The 18,214-nt window shown below is 44.9% G+C and overlaps 1 protein-coding gene across 4 annotated transcripts; it reads right to left on the reverse strand.

The window, feature by feature from the left end:
• Positions 1-16,781: 16,781 nt before the first annotated feature.
• Actbl2 (actin beta like 2) lies at positions 16,782-17,912 on the reverse strand. 4 transcript variants are annotated; one of them, XM_075977833.1, is made up of 2 exons: positions 17,784-17,912; positions 16,782-17,657 (listed from the first exon to the last, which is right to left on the reverse strand). In XM_075977833.1, exons 1-2 carry the CDS (start codon positions 17,910-17,912, stop codon positions 16,782-16,784), a joined length of 1,005 nt encoding a protein of 334 aa, XP_075833948.1. The 4 variants fall into 4 exon arrangements, with proteins under 4 accessions (XP_075833948.1, XP_075833947.1, XP_075833949.1 ...); XM_075977832.1 differs by having other exon boundaries at positions 16,782-17,548; positions 17,660-17,912; XM_075977834.1 differs by having other exon boundaries at positions 16,782-17,120; positions 17,286-17,912.
• Between the last annotated feature and the right edge of the window lie 302 nt (positions 17,913-18,214).

Raw genomic sequence — 18,214 nt, forward strand, 5'->3', positions numbered from 1 at the left:
GCGAAATCCCCCCTCCCCAGGGTGTATTGTACTGAATAGTTGCTTTATTTTCATTGGAATCTGTGCAGGGGACACTAGGTGAATTGACAAGTGCTATCCAAAACAAGCAAGTCTTTGGAGTGGGGAGTCTTCCAAGATACATTACCCAATCACCTTTGTCTGTGATTTGAACTCTCTGCTTTCTCTCCTCTGTCGTTTCTGGTCCGTTTTCAGAGGTGAGTCTAATTCATGAGGACTGTAGCACCGTGCAAAATGCAGCAGGCAGGCTGTTGATCTCTGTTCTTGAGCCTACAAAATCTCCCCATTTCCTAACTGCGCTAGCTTTGTCAGAAGAAACCGCCACTGCGGTACGTACTGAGAACGCAGGTTTTGGAAGCATCCATCCAACTTGGGTTTTGATGCTTTCAGGTAATGGCGATGGCTATCCCTGAAGCCTCCTTCCCCCTCTTTATTAGGCACTGGCACAGAAAGGCTGGAGAACATTGTCTTCTATTAAAGGAGCCATGACACAACATGCTGCTGACAGTTACAATAACTTTATTTAACAGGTTCCTGTCAATAAATTATACTTGGCAGTACCTCCTCAATTAGATTGTAGAGCCTCAAGACGTGCAGCCGTGACAGTTGGCGTGATGTGCTTGTGAGCTCGGAAACGTTAGAAGCTGAGATCACACTGTTCCATGACTTTTACTGTCTCGATGGAGCCCCTTGGCCAGAGGGGATTTGCAGGGTTTTTTCTAACATGAACAGTGCTAGCCTGACATAAATTTCATAGCAGGAAAGTCTTGGGGATGGGACACAGACATGAGACCACACTTTAGGAGTTTTCTCTTTCTTTTTCTTTTTTCTTACTGAAAAAGTCATCTTCCCCCAGTACTTCTTGCCCAGATCTTCGGTCTGGATGCATCTCCCAAGGATGAGAGAGCCCAGAAAGGAGCAAATAAGGGGACTCTCAAGACAGAATATGAATAGTGGCCAACGTCTAGGACAAAGACATCTGTGTTGGTTATGGTTTTCAGCTCCTGGCTTCCTGCACAGCAGCTCACTGAAGCTCTTGCTCGGGTCACACTCAAGACAAGGTCATCTTTGAATTTTGATCCCCTTTCTCCCAAATGGCATGTTTTTAAGTTTTGAAGACTTTTTTCCATAAAGTTAGAACAAAAAAATTGCATGTGCTATTGAGGAGCATTACAAACTTCTAGAAGCATTCATGGGAGGCTCGTCCTATCGACTGAAGGTGTTGTGAGATGCCTTTAAAGAGTATACATCTAATGGGGTGGAAACAGTGACCCACTTACTTGTCTAGGACCATAAATGTTCTAGAGGATGATGGGGTGGGCAGGAACCAGGTCTTCCTGATCCTGTGCTGTGCCTCTTTCCTTGTTCTTTGGGGGAAATGGATAGAAATTCAGCTCCAGGGTCTTTCAATAGCTCAGTATGCAGCTGTTACAATTCAAGTTCATGTTCTCACCATGCTTTGCAGCATTCCGCTCCGAGAGGGAAGTTTGGAGATCAGATTGGGACATATGGTAGGGAAAGAAGGCAGGCTTGAAGAAGGAAGATGGAGAGACACACACAGGCAGCAGAGGATGCATCTCGCCACCTGTCTGTGCTTGGCTTTCTGGTTTTAAGACGAAGATGACTGGTATGACCTCCCTTAGGCTCTCGCGACTGGGGCCTGTGGGAAGGAAAGGAAGATTTCAAGGAGGACTGAATGAGAGTTTCGACCCAAGCACTGTACAAACAAAGTGAAACTGGATCTGGGCTGCAGCCCTTTCAGGACACGTGACAGCCACTTAAGTTAGATTGATTTCAGAAGGATGAGTAAATAGGAGAAAGAGGCAGCCCGGTGATTGTACAAATATAAACAGAGCCCAAGCATAAGCAAACCGGGTAAAAACAAAATGTTCTCTCGGTAAGAGGGGCAAAATTATCCTGTAAAACCCTGAAATAGAAAGCAGGCTCTTGACGTAAAGCGAGTCCCAGTGGAAGAACCACAGAGTATCTCTTGGTTGAGTTTCCTTGGGATTCATTGTCAAATCTAAGTAGAAGTTAAGTTTAGGGAAGGAACAGACAGAATAGCATTCTAGGTATGAAGGTGAGAGGAGCCGACAGAATGGGCCCACAGCACACCCCAGTCACTCCCATTGTGTTGGTGTGTTTAATCATGATTATATAGAGCCCCAACCATGGAATGCAGAATTATTAGCCACAGTTTGTGAATGAGGGTTTTCAAGTTCAGAGTGATTAAAAGTTACATTGTTGGTATGTGGCAAGGACTTGCTTGGTCTTCTAACTTCCAAGTTCTTGTTCTAGTTTAGGGATTATTCTGCCTTGAGAAGCTTCAAATCAAGAATGGGAAAGGAGGAAGGAAGGGGAGGAGGGAAGGAGGGAGGTAAGGAAGGAGAAAGAGAGGAAAGGAGGGAGGAGAAAAACAGGGAGAGATGTGGGGAAGAAGAGAAAGACATGGGAGAGTTGGAGTCTGGGGGTGTTTTGGGTATCTTCAGAGATGTGATTTATATTGTGCTCCTCATTTGTACAAGTTTTTTTTTTTTTTTTAAAAACAAGTTAGAAGAAGGTCGTGAAGCACAGGCATATTAAAATTCAGTAAAAACACAAGAGGCCTTGTCAGATCTGGGCTGCAGAGGATGTGGGGTGGCTGCTATGAGGCAGAAGGTGATGTTAGCTCATGATGTATTAGGGTATCCTCCATATTTCCACACCTGCTCTTCCCAGCATCTTGAATGCCTTGTCCTCCATCCAGACAAGTCCCTACTGAACAAGACTCACCTCCCTTGAAACTGGCTTACCAAATACTTGGTGCAGAATCCACATGTCTGGTGGCCTCTCGCTCTAATTCCTGATCTCCTTAATATATTCAGGGCATGATGTTGGGGGCTCTCATTTTTGCACTGAAAAGTGGAGGCAGGAGGATCCCAGGTTCAAAACTAGATTGCGCTACAACTTAAAAAATCTACGAAGTACCTCTTTTGATGACTGGGAAGCTATGTAGGGCTTACATAGTTCCAAATTTGCCAAGAGAGAGGTTTTCACAATTACTCCAACTCTAACTCTTTGCATCACTGGGATTCTGTTAAAGGCATCAGCAGAGACTGGGGACAGGTCTGACTGGGGACCTTGACCCTCACTGATGAGCCTTCCTTTTCCCTTTTGAGGAGGATGTGTGGAGGAGTAACAACCAAGTCCAGCTGGCAGCAACTTCAATGCCAGCAGTTAAGAGTAAAGAAGAGTCGGCATGTGGATACATCGATCTATGTTCTTTTTCATTTATTCTGTGTGTGTGTGTGTGTGTGTGTGAGAGAGAGAGAGAGAGAGAGAGAGAGAGAGAGAGAGAGAGAGAGGAGAGGGAGAGGGAGAGGGAGAGGGAGAGGGAGAGGGAGAGGGAGAGGGAGAGGGAGAGGGAGAGGGAGAGGGAGAAGGAGAGGGAGAGGGAGAGGGAGAGGGAGTAGAGATCACAAAATAACTTCAAGAGTTGATTTTCTCCTTCCACTATATGGGTCTGGGGATAAACCAGACAGACATCAAATGCTTTTGCCCACTGACCCATCTTGTTAGCCTGACATCTGTGTCTACACAAGCACACAGGAAGTTGGGGTGGGGACTAGGGGCACTGTAGGGCAGATGGAACCCTTAGTTCCCTCCCCAAATAGCGTCCCCACTTTTATTCCTCTTTCTCCTCCCTTTCCCCATAGTAGGTACATAGTGGATTTATATATATGTGGCCAAACTGTTAGGTAGCTAGTTAGATGTTAGCAGACTTGAACGTCATTGAGCATAGCCCCCTCTTCCACAATCAGCAGCTTGTAAAAACAGGCATGGAAACTGTAGGACTCTGATTATTGGTCAACAGGATGGGAACTGAGCCTTCATTTTGGCTCTCGGTAGAGACCTGACATTCTAAACTGCGCAGAGGAGCATAAGATATCTATCTAGTCAGAACAAAGACTTACCATTGTTTTCTTCCTGAAAGCTCATCCAAGTGAGCCTGCCAATCATCCCAACAGGAACCATTGCCCAAGAAAGCTATTTTAGAGGCTTTAATATTATAAAGAAGCCCAACCATGCAGGTGGGTACAGTGGTTCCTTCAGGCACTGTCTACCATCACCCCTGTATATACACTTCATGGGGTCACAAAGACCAGGGAACTGAGAAGAAATCTCATAAGAGCCTAGTAACCAAGGAGTTTCAAGCTTTGGTCTGACGCTCAGTGGCTTGCTCTCTCTTTTTGCAGGACTGCGGGGCTCGTCTTTTGTCCTCTGGCTCTTCCTGGCCTCTGCACTGATTTCTTACAGATCTGGGTGTTTCCTTTTAGGGCTCCCTTGACTCACTCTCCACTCCTAACCTCATGGACCATGTTCCTCTCCTCTCTTCTCTTCTGTCCTGTTTAGCCTTCTTTCCTTCCTTCTCGTCCCCTTCCCTCCTCTTCCTCCCTCCCCCTCCCCCACACTCTGTGGTAGTCTCAAACAAACTTGCTAAGATGATTTTTTTTTCAGTAAACATTTCATTGTATTTTACACAAACAGGCATCCCTCCCCCGAAACAATAAAGTAAGAAAAGGGGACCTGGGATGTGGTTCAGTGGTAGCACGCCCGCTTAGCATGTTCAAGGCTCTGGGGTCCATCCCCAGAACCATAGATATCTAGTGAAATCTCTCCAGAAACGCATCTGGATTTGCTGCTTTTCTCTGTTTTTTTTTTATTATTATTAAAACACAAATACCACCACTATCCAAACAAAAACAAATATATTCTTCTTATGTCTCTATAATACATGCTCTGAAGTAGATAGTGCTATTCCCACTTGCAGGTTTAGAGATGAACACAGAAAGTTATTTTGAAGTTGAGGACATAGCGCGGGTCTGGATTCTGGTTGGTAAACCTCCGGGGCTACTCCTAGCATTCACCTCTGTGCAGGCAGCCCACTACACAGTACCTAGTCATTCTCAGGAAGTGTGGGTGTTCTGTGAGACAGACACAAACCCAGAACCGGAAGGACTCTGAGCTGGGAATGCATGACAGGGTTAGGGTAACAGATGTGTGGTTTTATCTGAAGCTAAATTCTAGCAAGGGGGAAAAGATTTTTTTTTTTTGAGAAAATTATGAACTCAATTTATCACCCACAGCAGTAGCTACAGGAGTGTAGTGGGAGAAGAAGGATTCAGAGAAGTCAAGGTACCGGGAGAATGAAGTGTCTGATGGGTAATGACCCCTAGTCACCCCTACTCACTTCCTGCTGAAGCAGAGAGACCACTGTTTGCTTTCTAAAACTGTCTTTGAATTAAAGAAGGTTGCACTCAGAAGCCAGTGGGGAGATGTGGATATTACAAAGCTCTCCAGAAAGCCCAGTACGAACTGTACAAAGACCCTATTGTTTAGGAAAGGCAACGGCTTCAAACTACCTTGCCTACATCTTCCTGACCTTTTGAATGGGCCTGAGGGCCTTGGGGGGAAACGAGGAACGATGCGCATCGATTGTTCCAAGTCCAGTTCCTGTAGGCAGAGATCGGCTGTAGTTTTAAGCTCTCGACTTTGGCGTTCTCTTTATTTATTTATTTTTGTGTCTGTGATGTTCCGGTTATACATCTGATCATCGCAGAAATGTCAAAATATTTGCATTGTGGATTTGAGGCTAAAACTGAAGAGGGAGACAGAAAGAGATGTGGTTGATCATCAGAGACAAAAGAGGGGATGCGGAAGGGAGGGAGGAAAAAGTGCATCTCAGGCCTCCCAGGAGGACTGAGGAGGGGCTGCCACCTTCTACTGTCTCCTTGACTGCAGCTGTCTGACAGATGACTCTAACCCAGACACGGGTCTGTGGAGGGTGTCTTCCCCTGCCTTCTCTCCCCTTTCTTCCTCACCACATGTGTTCATTCATTTTCTTGGCTGAGCATTTGGGATTTTCCTATTGTCATGGTTCTTTGAGACTGGCTTTGCTCCCCTTGATTGTCAGGGTGTTGCCTTAAAAAGATCATTTTATTACATCAGTGCCACAGATTTTTCTGAAACAAGAGTCTTATATTGGGAATGTGGGAGATGGTTGGGACAGGGAATCGTGGGTGGTAAGCCTCCCCAACGAAGGTCAAATCTCCAGGCACAGATACTGACAGAGGCTTGAGACAACCACAGACAAGAGTTCCCAAGGCAGACTGGTTACAATATCCCAGAGCTTAATCACACATGCTCATCCCAAAGGCCCAGTGCAACTAGCCAGGCCACCACACCCTTTGGAGAGGAGGACTGACCTTGCAACGTGGAACCTTGCAGCACGGAAGAGGATTGCATTGAAGGCTTATGGGTAGTGTCTGCTGATGTCATTCCCATTTCCTTTATCACGAGGACCAGTTGGAACTCTGCATCTGGTTTCACTTACCTTCAGGCAGCATTGACGAAATTGATTCCCACGGCAACTAACTCCATTTCCACTTCAGGCCCAAAGGCACCTTGATTTACTTGGGAGATGTTGAATCTCTGGCAGGGCCTCTGGCTAGCTAGGTCTGTGTATTTGCAGCCTGGAGAAAGAAAGTGCCACTTTCTACTCCACTTGGCTCCCTAACATCCCTTCCGTGATGGACCTGGTGACGGCAGGGAGAAACACTGCCTTCAGATTCGGTCTTGGCACTCAAGGACAGTTGGAGGAGCACATTCTGTGTCTCAATGTTTCAAACCTAGAGCCGAATGATGTCCAGTGTCTGGCAGGCTGCCTGCTGTGCATTCCTGGAGCCCGTCTCCTCAGCCTGGAAGCTCGTCCCCTGAACACTGAAGGAGTGTGCTTCCCCAAGGGGCAGCCCTGCTGTAGTGAGTTGGATATATTTTTGCTGGGTGAGGTGGAGGCTGAGTCCAGGCCTAGGATGGCTGATGGATCACTGGAGCCATCTGAATGCAGAATGCGGACCATGGAACCAAGACAAGCTCTCACTAATATACCTCACGTGGAAAATCTAGATTTTTAAAAAGTGGTTCTGAGACCCTCCCAAAGTGACAGCAACACAGCGGAAGAAAAAGGGAAATCTACTCACTGAGACGTGGGTAGCAAATCTTTTACTTTTCCTCGGCTTCAAGCAAAAGGCCAGGGCAGAGGCTGTGACCTTCTTTCTTCCGCTCCGGCCACTCAACACACCCACACGTGAGAGCTCTGAGTCACTAGTGACTTCCACCAGCTGCCCTTTTGCTTCACTCCCCACCCCCACTTCCTTTTCCTTTAATTTTCTTTATTCAATCAGTTAGCAAACTCTCTGGAAATGTCCTTTGTGACCCGCAAACCAAAACAGAACAACAACAAATCCCTGTTTTGGTGTTTGTGGTTTAAGCGGTAGGGTGGGAATCTCCTGCTCCTTCCTCCTTCTCAGCAAGCCTGAATCAGCCTGAGGGATCATCCTGTATCATCCAAGTGTGACCTGGTGCAATGGCAGGCTTTGAAGTGAAAGAGGGGGCAGGACAGAGAGGCCAGGGAGGAGCCATGAGGACAGAGCCTGGTTTAGACGGGTGTGACAGTTGGCTTGAAGGTTGGAGAGGACCAAAAGTCAGAAAGGCAGTTTCTGGAAACAGGAGAAACAAGGTAACAGATGCTCAGGTAACTCTGGAAGGTTCCTAGCTCTGCCACGCTACTATAGACTTGTGTCTACCTCTCATCTCATCGTTTCAGTCAAGGACACGAGACATCTGGGTAGGGTGAACAGGTGTATGCAATAGCTCTCTGTCCTGCCCCCCCCCCCCAACCCGAGCTTCCATTCTCTATACCCTCTGACCCAGTTTGCCCAGGAGACCTCTTCTATTTCCCTTTCCCAGGGAAGTCCATGTGCCTCTCTTTGGACCCTCCTTGTTACCTTGCTTCTCTGATTCTGTGGATTGTGTAGCCTGGTTATCCTTTGCTTTATATCTAATAGCCACTTATGAATGAGTAGATACTATGTTTGGCTTCCTGGGTCTGGGTTACCTCACTCAGGATAATTTTTTTCTACTTCTGTCCATTTGCCTGTAAATTTCATGATATCATTATTTTTTATTGCTGAGTAATACTCCATTATGTAGATGTACTTCTTAACACATTTTTATTTTCTATTTTTATTTTTTATTTTCTAAAAATATAGCTAAAATAAATGACTATGGCTGGTTAGTTCTAAAGAGTAGAAGACCCCCATTTTATTAAAATAATCAGTGGAAATGCTTCAGGTTTTCCTTTGGCATATTAATTATGCGAGTTGTTGTCCTGTTGGTCTCAGACGACGTTCCCGACTTGTACTCCTTGGAAAGACCTGTTATTTCAGTATGTTTTAAAGCACATGTTTCCTTTCTAAATCTGCAAGCCTTCATATTACTGGATATGGAAATAAAAAATTTTAAATGTCAAAAATTTCTCACATTGTATTTTCAAAGAGAACAGACTCCGCCAATGTGTACCGCTGAAACTTAAAAGCTCCAAGCAGATGTTCACCTCCAACTCAAATTCTGTTCCATATGGCCAGTGGAGGCACTGGAAACGTGTGTCTCTCAGCCAGTCCTGTTCCTCCAGGGACAGGTCCTTGTGGGGGGTGAAGGACCCCTGAGTGAATGTGTACACAGACACGGCCATGCCAAGGACCCCAGTGCCTCAGGCTCAGAAGGAAATAGCAAAGCCTCCCTCCTACCCCTTGGGGCGAGGCTCTGAGGAAAAAGTCAAAGCCTTCCTCTGATGCATGTGTGATCTCTATAGTGTGAACAGAAAATGTCCAGCATTGCTTTCTCACCCTATATGTTTATGGCCTGAGGACTGTGTTCCTACAGAGACTGCTCCTACCGAGATAAGCTAAATCTACCTCCTCATTTGTGTGTGTGCAGTAACCCCGCCTCCATATTTATTTGTGTGCGATAACTTTGCTTCCTTGTTTGTGCGTGCGTGTGTATGTGTGTGTGTGTGTGTGTGTGTGTGTGTGTGTGTGATAACCCGGCCTCTGTGTTCAGCTACTTGCCAAACTGCCTCTCTGTTCAGTGAGCTTCTGAAGGCTCAGGCTTCTCTGGCAGAGACCTCAGTCCACTGGCTTATCATCGTGTGTGTTCCTCTGTGTTTGTCATTTCTTTATTCCCTCATTGTCTCAGGCAGGTCCACTGGTGGAGCTGTGCTGGACATAGCAGGCCTTCATCTAAAAGTCTGGCATTTGGGTCAGTTGAACAACACACCTACCGGTAAATTGTCTGATTGCTGTGGGTCCTCATGGGGATGAGTAAGGCCAATCACACAATTATTGTGATGCGACCAAAGATAAAATAGCCAGCTCATGCTGTCCACACAGACCTTCATCTTCTCAAGCTTGTAAGAGACATCCTGCCCTGGGTCACATTAACCCTTGAACTGCTGCTTTCTCGCCCTTTCACCCCCTCTCCATCATCCCCCCTCCCACCTCTTTCATCTCTTCCCTAGCCTAGTGCTTCTGCTCCCTCCAGACATCTCAGGTCTAAATAGAAAGTATCTTGGGTCTCATTTTTCATCTCACCTGGGCTGGCTTTGTCTAAATATCCTACTTTCACCCCCTGCTGCCCCTCCCCACAGACTACTGATCCCCAACAACCTGTTGTTTATACCTGGTCAGTACTGTGATTTTTTAGGAATGCTAAAGGTTAGTTGCTACATCCAGAATGAGGACCAGTGTGTTATTTCCTTCAGTGTGCAGCTATGCTTTTTCTAGAAGCTTCCTAATGATCCAGGAGGTATAACTCAGGCCCTTTGGTCACTTACAGTTTTCCACATCCCTGTATTCTCCCAAGTCTTATTGGGAACAAGGTGTCCAGTCTTCTAGCAGAAATCATACATTAATGCTTTGGGAGTGCTAGGAGCACCTTTGGGAGATTCAGAGGTGGTTTCTGAATACGAAGTGTACAGGCAACAGAGATCCCACCCCCAGCCCCCTCTCCACCAATCACCAGCCGAACTGTACATTGCTTGGTTGATTTATCACAGGCTGTTTTCTATAGTTGCTGTCGCTCACAATAGTTCTCAAGTTTAATTTAGTTCCTGTGTACTTATGTCTTATAGTCTCATTCAGAGTCCTTGCTGAGAACAGGCGTATCTCCTGCATCTTCTTGGCATCTTTAGTCTTAGCGCAGAGTATATTAATCACAATAATTGGAGTTATGATTAAGACAAAGAAGTGTGCTGCCTGTGATCCCCACCTCAGCTCCCTTATGCTGTGATTTTGAACATGTTAATGTACCCAACTTAGAAGCATTCTGGGTTTCCTTTCTGACTAATTTGAGCTCTCTGCTTACCTGTTTTGGTCTCAGAGTCCCAACTGTCTGTGGTATAATTGACCCATTGAGTTGAAGCAGAGAGGACTATGGCCTACCTTACCTTGCATCTGTTCCAACCCTTGCCATTTTGGGCCTCAAAATATTTGTGTCTGTAGCTCAGAGCTTTTCCTTCCAAGCTCACTTGGCTGTGTTATTTTACTTGGGGTATATGTGTGTATGTGTTGTGTGGTATGGTGTTGGTAGTGTAGGTGTGTGTATTGTGTGTTGTGGTGTATATGTATGCATGTGTGTGTGTTGTGTGGTGGCAGTTTTGTGTGTTGTGTGGTATGGTGGTAATAAGGTGTGTGTGCGTTTGTTGTGGTAGAAGTGGTATGTTTATGTATGTATGTGTGTATTGTATGTTGTATGGTAGTGTATGTGTGTGTTGTGTGGTATGGTGGCAGTGGCAATACCTCACTGAGCAAGATCTGAGCCTTATTGCTTCATCCATATGGAGGTATAACATCTTTGGATACTTTACTTCTCTACATAGTTGTCCCAGAGATATTGCAAAGCATTCTGTAGGCCTTGCCCATACTCTCCATCCCTGTGAAGATTAGCAAATAGTTTGCCTAGGCTGCCGGGCTCGGTTATTTAAGCCAATAGTGTTTCCACTACACCTGCCTCACCCAGAAGAAGAGCTATTATGGCTTATGATGGTCCACCTTTACCGTCAACTTGCTGGGCTTGGAATCACCTGGCAGACACACCCCTAAGTTTCTCTTTGAGGTTGGCCCCAGAGAGAGTTAACTGAAGAGGAAACAGTCACTCTGCAGTGGGTGTCACCATTGCATGGCCTGGGGCTGGGGTCCTGGACTGAATAGAAGGGAGGATGAGGAAGCCAGCCAGGCATCAGCATTCACCTCTCCTACTTCCTGGTCCTCGTGTCATCCTCCTGTCACCGTGGATCCCACCGTGCTTCCCCACCATCCTGGACAGGACTCTCTCAAATGATGAGCCCAAATAAACCTCTTCTCCCATAAGTTTTTTTTTTCCCTCAGGCATTCAGTCATAGTGATAAGAACAATATAGAATAAGCAGGTTCTGAACTAAATGTATTAAATAATGATCACATGGGAAGAATAGTTTAAAGAAAGAAATTGCCTATTGGTCAAATTCAGTCCATCACCATTTTAGTAAGTAAAGAAGAAAATGATGACAACTTAGTCACAGCCATTTATTGATGAGTAGTCTGTGATTTTTTTCCCCTCACCCTAGAGTGGAAGACTTGCTGCATATGCCCTGTGATATCTCTCTGAGGGGTCACAGGGGACATGCAATGTGGAGGATTGGGATGGCGAAGTCATGGTTCAGTGTTGATGCCGACCTTTCTTGCCTTACCCCCAAGCAATAACATTGCCAAGGAAAGCTTTTCTTAACAGCATCTGATCACGAGGGGTATCTGAGTGTTAACGCTAATCCTTATTCTGCTTGTTTGCCTGTTTCCTTTGTCATCAGATATGGTGTCACATGGGTTGTGTGGTCCCAAAGGCCTTATTCCCTGTCCTATAGAGAATAACATGGCTTTAACTTTACATGCTGTCAAACGGCCAATGAAGAGTTTCAAGGGTTCGGATTCTCAGTACCTAAAATGAGGTAAATGCTGACAGACAGGAGCTGGGAATAGGTATGAGGGTGTGTTGATTAGATAAAACATTTACCATGGCATCATATTGACACATCCATTTATAACTTAAAGTCATTAGCTGTTAAGATTGTAGATTTTTAATAGGCTGCCAAACAAGGCAGGCAACTCAACAAAGCTTTAGAATTTTCACTGTTTGGGGGACTAGGCTTTAGAAAAAAAAGACAATTACAGTCCAGAGAGGTCCTTTCATATTTAAAAAGGAAGTGTTAAAGTGTCAATTGACTTTGATGAAGTTGCTCTATCCACGTGTGCGTGTGTGTGTGCCTTAAAGTCATTCCAACTGTACTTCTGGACATCTGGAAGCAGTACTGGGAAAGCCATGTATTTAGCTCTTAGCTTCAAACATCTTTAAAAGGAATGGTTTGTAAACTAGAAAGGGGCTACAATCGTCACCCCAAAACTTCAGGTCTTTCCAGAGTCAGGCACCTGAAGCTCTCAACTTCAGGATAATTAGGGGCTGAAAAACCAGCAGAGGAAATTTTCTGCAAGACTACAAATACATTAAAAGAACTAAATGCACCACCGCCTGCAGCGAATGATGTTCGTCATCTTCCTTTTTTCTTCCCCAGTCTCACCAGTTTTCTTTCTTTCTTTTTCTTACTCTTTCTTACTCCTTCACTTTTTCCTTTGCCCAATCCTTCTTCCTGCCTTTGTTCAGCATCTCTCTTTCAAAGTCTCAACAACCATGTGACTAGTGCCTAGTTAGATGAGAATGCGGATTGTTTGGTCAGTCAGAAGAAGGGGAAAACTGACAAGCGAAAGGCAGTTCAAATCCAGCCTCTTACACGGAAGAACAGTGCATAGAAGAGAAAAGAGAAGAGAGGAAGAAAGGACAGAAAACAGACCTCAGAGGGAGCACAAACAGTGTCAGACCAGAGCTGGGATTGTGCAGCACGGACCCAGCCATGTGTACCGTGGTGTTTGTGAGGTTTCACATGTGTTGGATTATACTGTGTGGCCAGCACCGGGAGAATTGGAAGGTGGGTAAACACTGTCTGTGTATCTGTCCTCCAGGTGTTCTTTGATGGCGTGTGGGGGAGTGTGGACACATGCCTGGGAAGCACATATAAACAGTGCATTAGGAGCACAGCAGGGGAACTTGTTTGTCACTTTGGCTACACAAGGCTTCACATAAGAAGAGACACTTGAACTTAACCTTAAAGGCTGAGTTCTTTTTTTCATGTTTTTACCAATGGAAACACTTACATTAAGAATTAATAGCTCTAGGACAGTGGTGGCGCATGCCTTTAATCCCAGCACTCCGGAAATAAAGGCAGGCGAATCTTTGTGAGTTCGAGGCCAGCTTGGTCTACAGAGTGAGTTCCAGGACAGCCAGGTCTACCAAAGAAACCTTGTCTCAACAAGTTAAAAAAAAAGAGAGAGAATAACTCTACTATTCCCTTAGATAGTGTTCATAAAGCTGTCTAAGCCATCTAAATATTTGTGTTCATCAGAACCTGTGTTTGTTTTAAAACAATTTAGGGCTGTCTCCACTCTGTCAACCCTTTAATCTTCTAGTTTTGAAGTGTTCTCACACGAGTGACCATGAACTGTGTTTAGCGTGTGAATTTATCTTAGATTATATGTACACCTTTAATTTTACATAGTTTCCCCACTGTCCTTGACACACTATCCTCTTACCCTGTCGCATAAGGCACGAGGGAATCAAGCGATTGGGAAATTAGTGAAGGAATGTGTAAAGTCCTAGACAGCCAGAGTATTGTACTTGGTTCGTCTGGGAACTGCAGTCCTCACACCTGGGCTCTTTCGTATTTGAGAACTTTGAATTGCATATCTAGGTCACAGTCCAAACCCCACCCCAGGGCTCTTTCATCTCAGTATTTAAAATGAACATATCTACATGTCAGAGAAACTTTGGTTCAGGCATGTTTTCAGACAAATGTCCCCTACGATTGGGGGAATTGCTTTCTGGGGAAGCCGACAACACCAGCTGCAGTTGTTCCTCAGGATGTAGCATGGGGAGAAGGGCAAAGCCATTTGCTATAGGTTCCAAACTCCTTCCTCATCTTTGGGTCTCTAATCTGCTTTAAGTCCTCAATCAAAATTGGTTAAAGATTCCAATTCAGACACAAGAAGTTTCCAAACTTCTATTGGTTGCACATTGGGACCCCAAGTCTTCACCCTAGACTGAGTCAGAATTTCTCAGTCTCGGGCTTGGGAATCTGTATCTGTAAAAGGTTCTCTGCGTAGCATGGTTGGTGAACCAGGCTGGTGAACCACTGCCGAATAACAGTCTAATTATACTAGTTGAGCCCATGACATTGACTCCAAATTGTAAAGCTGTGACATGGACTTATCCCTGATTGAACTCATTGATCATCAGTCTCTGTACACCAATAGCATATCCAATGACCCGATGTTTAAATCTCTGTTTGCTTTACTGGATTAACATGTCCATCAAATGTTAGAATTCTGTAGTTTACGCTCCCGAGAGTTCACCTCATCTACCCCACAAACGTTCCATGGGTTGAGTGTCGAGGTCTGGTGGCAGCCTGGACCCTAATTATTTCTCTGGACCCGTGTGGAGGCGCGGGAATAAAGACACAACTCACATGGGTTTATCTGGAGGGAGATTCTCAGTGATCCCTCATGAAATCCTGAGTTCACATCCTGAAAATTCCTCTCATTTATTCTCCAAACAGCCTTTATACCAAAATGTAAACTGAGGGGGAAATTCATTAGCATTCTGTTTCCTAGGTAACCAGGTAAATGGCTTTTAGTCACGTCCACACCTACCTATGCCTGCTGTCATGTCTCCCTGGTCAGTATGCTAGCTCGGTCATGTAGGCTGAATTAGCACCTCTATTCAGGCATCGTCCAAATTACAGAGAAGGAGCGGAGCAACATCCTGATCCTTTGTTAGGGTAGCGACAGTCTGTCTGGAAGGCTGCCTCAGGTGCCAACTATGGCTTGAGAGCCTGGCTGTAGTGCCTTATAGAAACATGGGCCTTAAAATATGGGCCTCCAGCAGAGGCATAGATTTTGTTTTTCTTTCTTTCTAGTAATTCAGAATGCAGGTCAGAACATTTGTGGGAACTCCTCACTCTGTAAATGAGAAGCGTCATGGCAACACATCCAGGATGTTATTATGCTGCTATTATCTCTAACTTAATCACCGAAGGCCGGGTCATCCACTAAACCTTAACGTTATGAGGAATTTATAAACTTATCTGACTAGCTATTTAAAGAGTGACCTTTAGTTTTCCATGGCCAAACGTAGGAGGCGCAAGATGAGGATGAGAAGCAGGAGCAAGCCTTGCACAGGGGACACAATCTCCTGACTCACTCCTGCTCTTTGGGAAGGAGTGAGGGGGAAATAACAGGAAATCCAAAATGCAAGTATGATGTGATTTTATTATAATGAGGTTAAATGAAAAGCAAAGCTTGTAAAATAAAGTGCCACTGCAGATTGAAAACTACATCTACTGATAAAGGAAATAAACAGTCAAGTTCTTGGAAAAGTTCTATCTTAATCAAAGTTGGCTAAAGAGTCCAATTCAGATGCTTAGACACAAGAAGTTTCCAAACAAATATGAAAGAGAAGATCCCTCCCTCCCAAGCATCTATCTTCACTAGCAAATCAATATTTTACATTTTTAGATGGAAACATGAAAATTACAAATAACCCTGATAGCCGAATAATCAGAAATCACTGCAGAGATAGAAGAAGACATGGTCACTCCTAAAATTAATTGTTGAATCACCACTGGGTTCATTAAAACATCTCAAACATCGTAGGAAGAAACACGTATTTTTGAGAAGCTACTATCTTGAGACATGTGCGTGAGCAAGTATTTCCAGCCGCTGCATGTAACAGAGAAGAGCTACAACGAAAATCTTTCCAAAAATACACTTGAGGTTACCGAACTTCTACTAAGATTTAGTGCTAACAAAGAAACTGGAGCTGCATTTCCCCATAGTGACATCCTTGTATAATAGGAATACCCAAAATCAAGGTCAACAGACATTACTCAAGAACATGTTATTATCCTAAAAAATACAAATAAAATGATTCTTGTCATTCTGTAGCAGAACAAAATTAGCTTGACATAACAATATGTTTCTATGCAAAGAATCAGGCGTCACCTGTAGGTTTGCCATTTCCTGCGTGTGATGAAGACCGACAGCTAAGGCATTAAGATATGCTTGACCAACAGAGCTCCACCTGGAGTTGCAAATTTATTTGCCTTATATACACGAATGGAATGGTGATTATTTAGTTATGCTTATTTAATAAGGCAATTAATTGAAATACAGAGCCACTAAAATGGTGACTGTTGGCAAGTAAAGAAATTCACGTAAGTTGTTCAGTCAGCCAAATGCATGATTAGTTTTAAGATGTAATATTTTATTCCCCTGACGCATATGTGGACATAGAGAATGATTGACCTATAAAATTCATTATATCTGTAGAAAGAGGTAAACAAATAAAAAGATTTAATAAAAGACCTGGTTGCTAAACTTTTATATTGTAGCTTTGCATAGAATGCCGTTGAGTATTTTAGCAAGAACTAGATTTAAAGCCTGGAAATTGTAGTAATTCACTCTGAAATTATATTCCTCATGATTTTCCTCCTTGTCACATATTTTCATGTAAGCAAGTCTGTATTTCTTGGAGCCCTACAGGGATAGAAAACAGAATATGATATCAGAATTCTCTCAGCTGATAGAAATCACAGTGTGGTTAGCTGTGTCATATCCCAGGATACCTGGGTGGAGACATGAATGTGCTGACTTGTACACTCAAGAGGACGTGAGCTATTTACCTTCACTTTACTGGGTGTGATGGGTACCATCATCGTGACCTAGGAAAAGGGGCAGGGAAGCCCATTCAGAAGCATTTCCTATGAACAATAGGGGGACCAGCTTCATCATATTCCAGCTTACTGATCCACATCTGCTGGAACGTGGATAGACTGGCCAGGATGGAGCCCCCAATCCAAACAGAATACTTGCGTTCTGGGGGAGCTATGATCTTGATTTTCATGGTGCTTGGTGCCAAGGTTACAATTTCCTTCTGCATCCGGTCGGCAATGCCTGGGTACATGGTGCTGCCTCCAGACAGTACCGTGTTGGCATATAAATCCTTGCGGATATCCACATCACATTTCATGATGGAATTGAAGGTTGTCTCATGGATCCCACTGGATTCAATGCCTAGAAAGGAAGGCTGGAAAATGGCTTCTGGGCACCGGAAACGTTCATTCCCAATGGTGATGACCTGCCCATCAGGAAGCTCATAGCTTCTTTCAAGCGAGGAGGAAGCAGCTGCAGAGATCATCTCCTGCTCAAAGTCCAGGGCTACGTAGCACAGCTTCTCTTTGACGTCCCGCACAATCTCCCGTTCGGCTGTGGTGGTGAAATTATAGCCTCGCTCGGTCAGGATCTTCATGAGATAGTCAGTCAGATCTCTGCCTGCCAGATCCAGTCTTAGGATGGCGTGGGGAAGAGCATAACCTTCGTAGATGGGTACAGTGTGCGTGACTCCATCCCCAGAATCCATCACGATACCTGTAGTCCTTCCGGAGGCATAGAGGGACAGTACCGCTTGGATAGCTACATACATGGCGGGTGTGTTGAAAGCCTCGAACATGATCTGAGTCATCTTTTCCCGGTTGATCTTGGGATTGAGCGGTGCCTCTGTGAGAAGAACAGGATGCTCGTCTGGTGCTACACGCAGCTCGTTGTAGAAAGTGTGGTACCAGATCTTCTCCATATCATCCCAGTTGGTGACAACTCCATGTTCAATGGGATACTTCAGGGTCAAGATGCCTCTCTTGCTCTGGGCCTCGTCTCCCACGTAACAGTCCTTCTGGCCCATACCAACCATGACCCCCTGGTGCCGGGGACGCCCCACCATAGAGGGGAACACAGCCCGGGGGGCATCGTCACCCCCAAAACCCGCCTTGCACATCCCTGACCCATTATCTACTACCAAGGCAGATAGCTCGTCATCAACCATAGTTGCTGGCTAGGATCTTCCAGATGGGCAAACAGAGGTTGAATAAAGCTAAGTTCTAGACTGTGATGTGCAAGGAAGAGAATGAATGATCAGAGACCACTTCAGAACTGCCTTCAGAGAAGGAAGCCTGCACCTTGATCACAGTATTTAAAGGAGCATACTGACCCCACCCATGTCCTACCCCACCAGCTCCCAGCATTTCTGGGCGGGGCTACCTCTGAGGTATTAATAATGATGATAATTACAGAAATCACTAGTAGGCCTTCTTCCATAAAGAGAAAACTGGCTACCGAGTGGCTAAA

Source organism: Microtus pennsylvanicus, chromosome 6, assembly GCF_037038515.1.
Source record: "Microtus pennsylvanicus isolate mMicPen1 chromosome 6, mMicPen1.hap1, whole genome shotgun sequence".
Classification (NCBI taxonomy): domain Eukaryota; kingdom Metazoa; phylum Chordata; class Mammalia; order Rodentia; family Cricetidae; genus Microtus; species Microtus pennsylvanicus.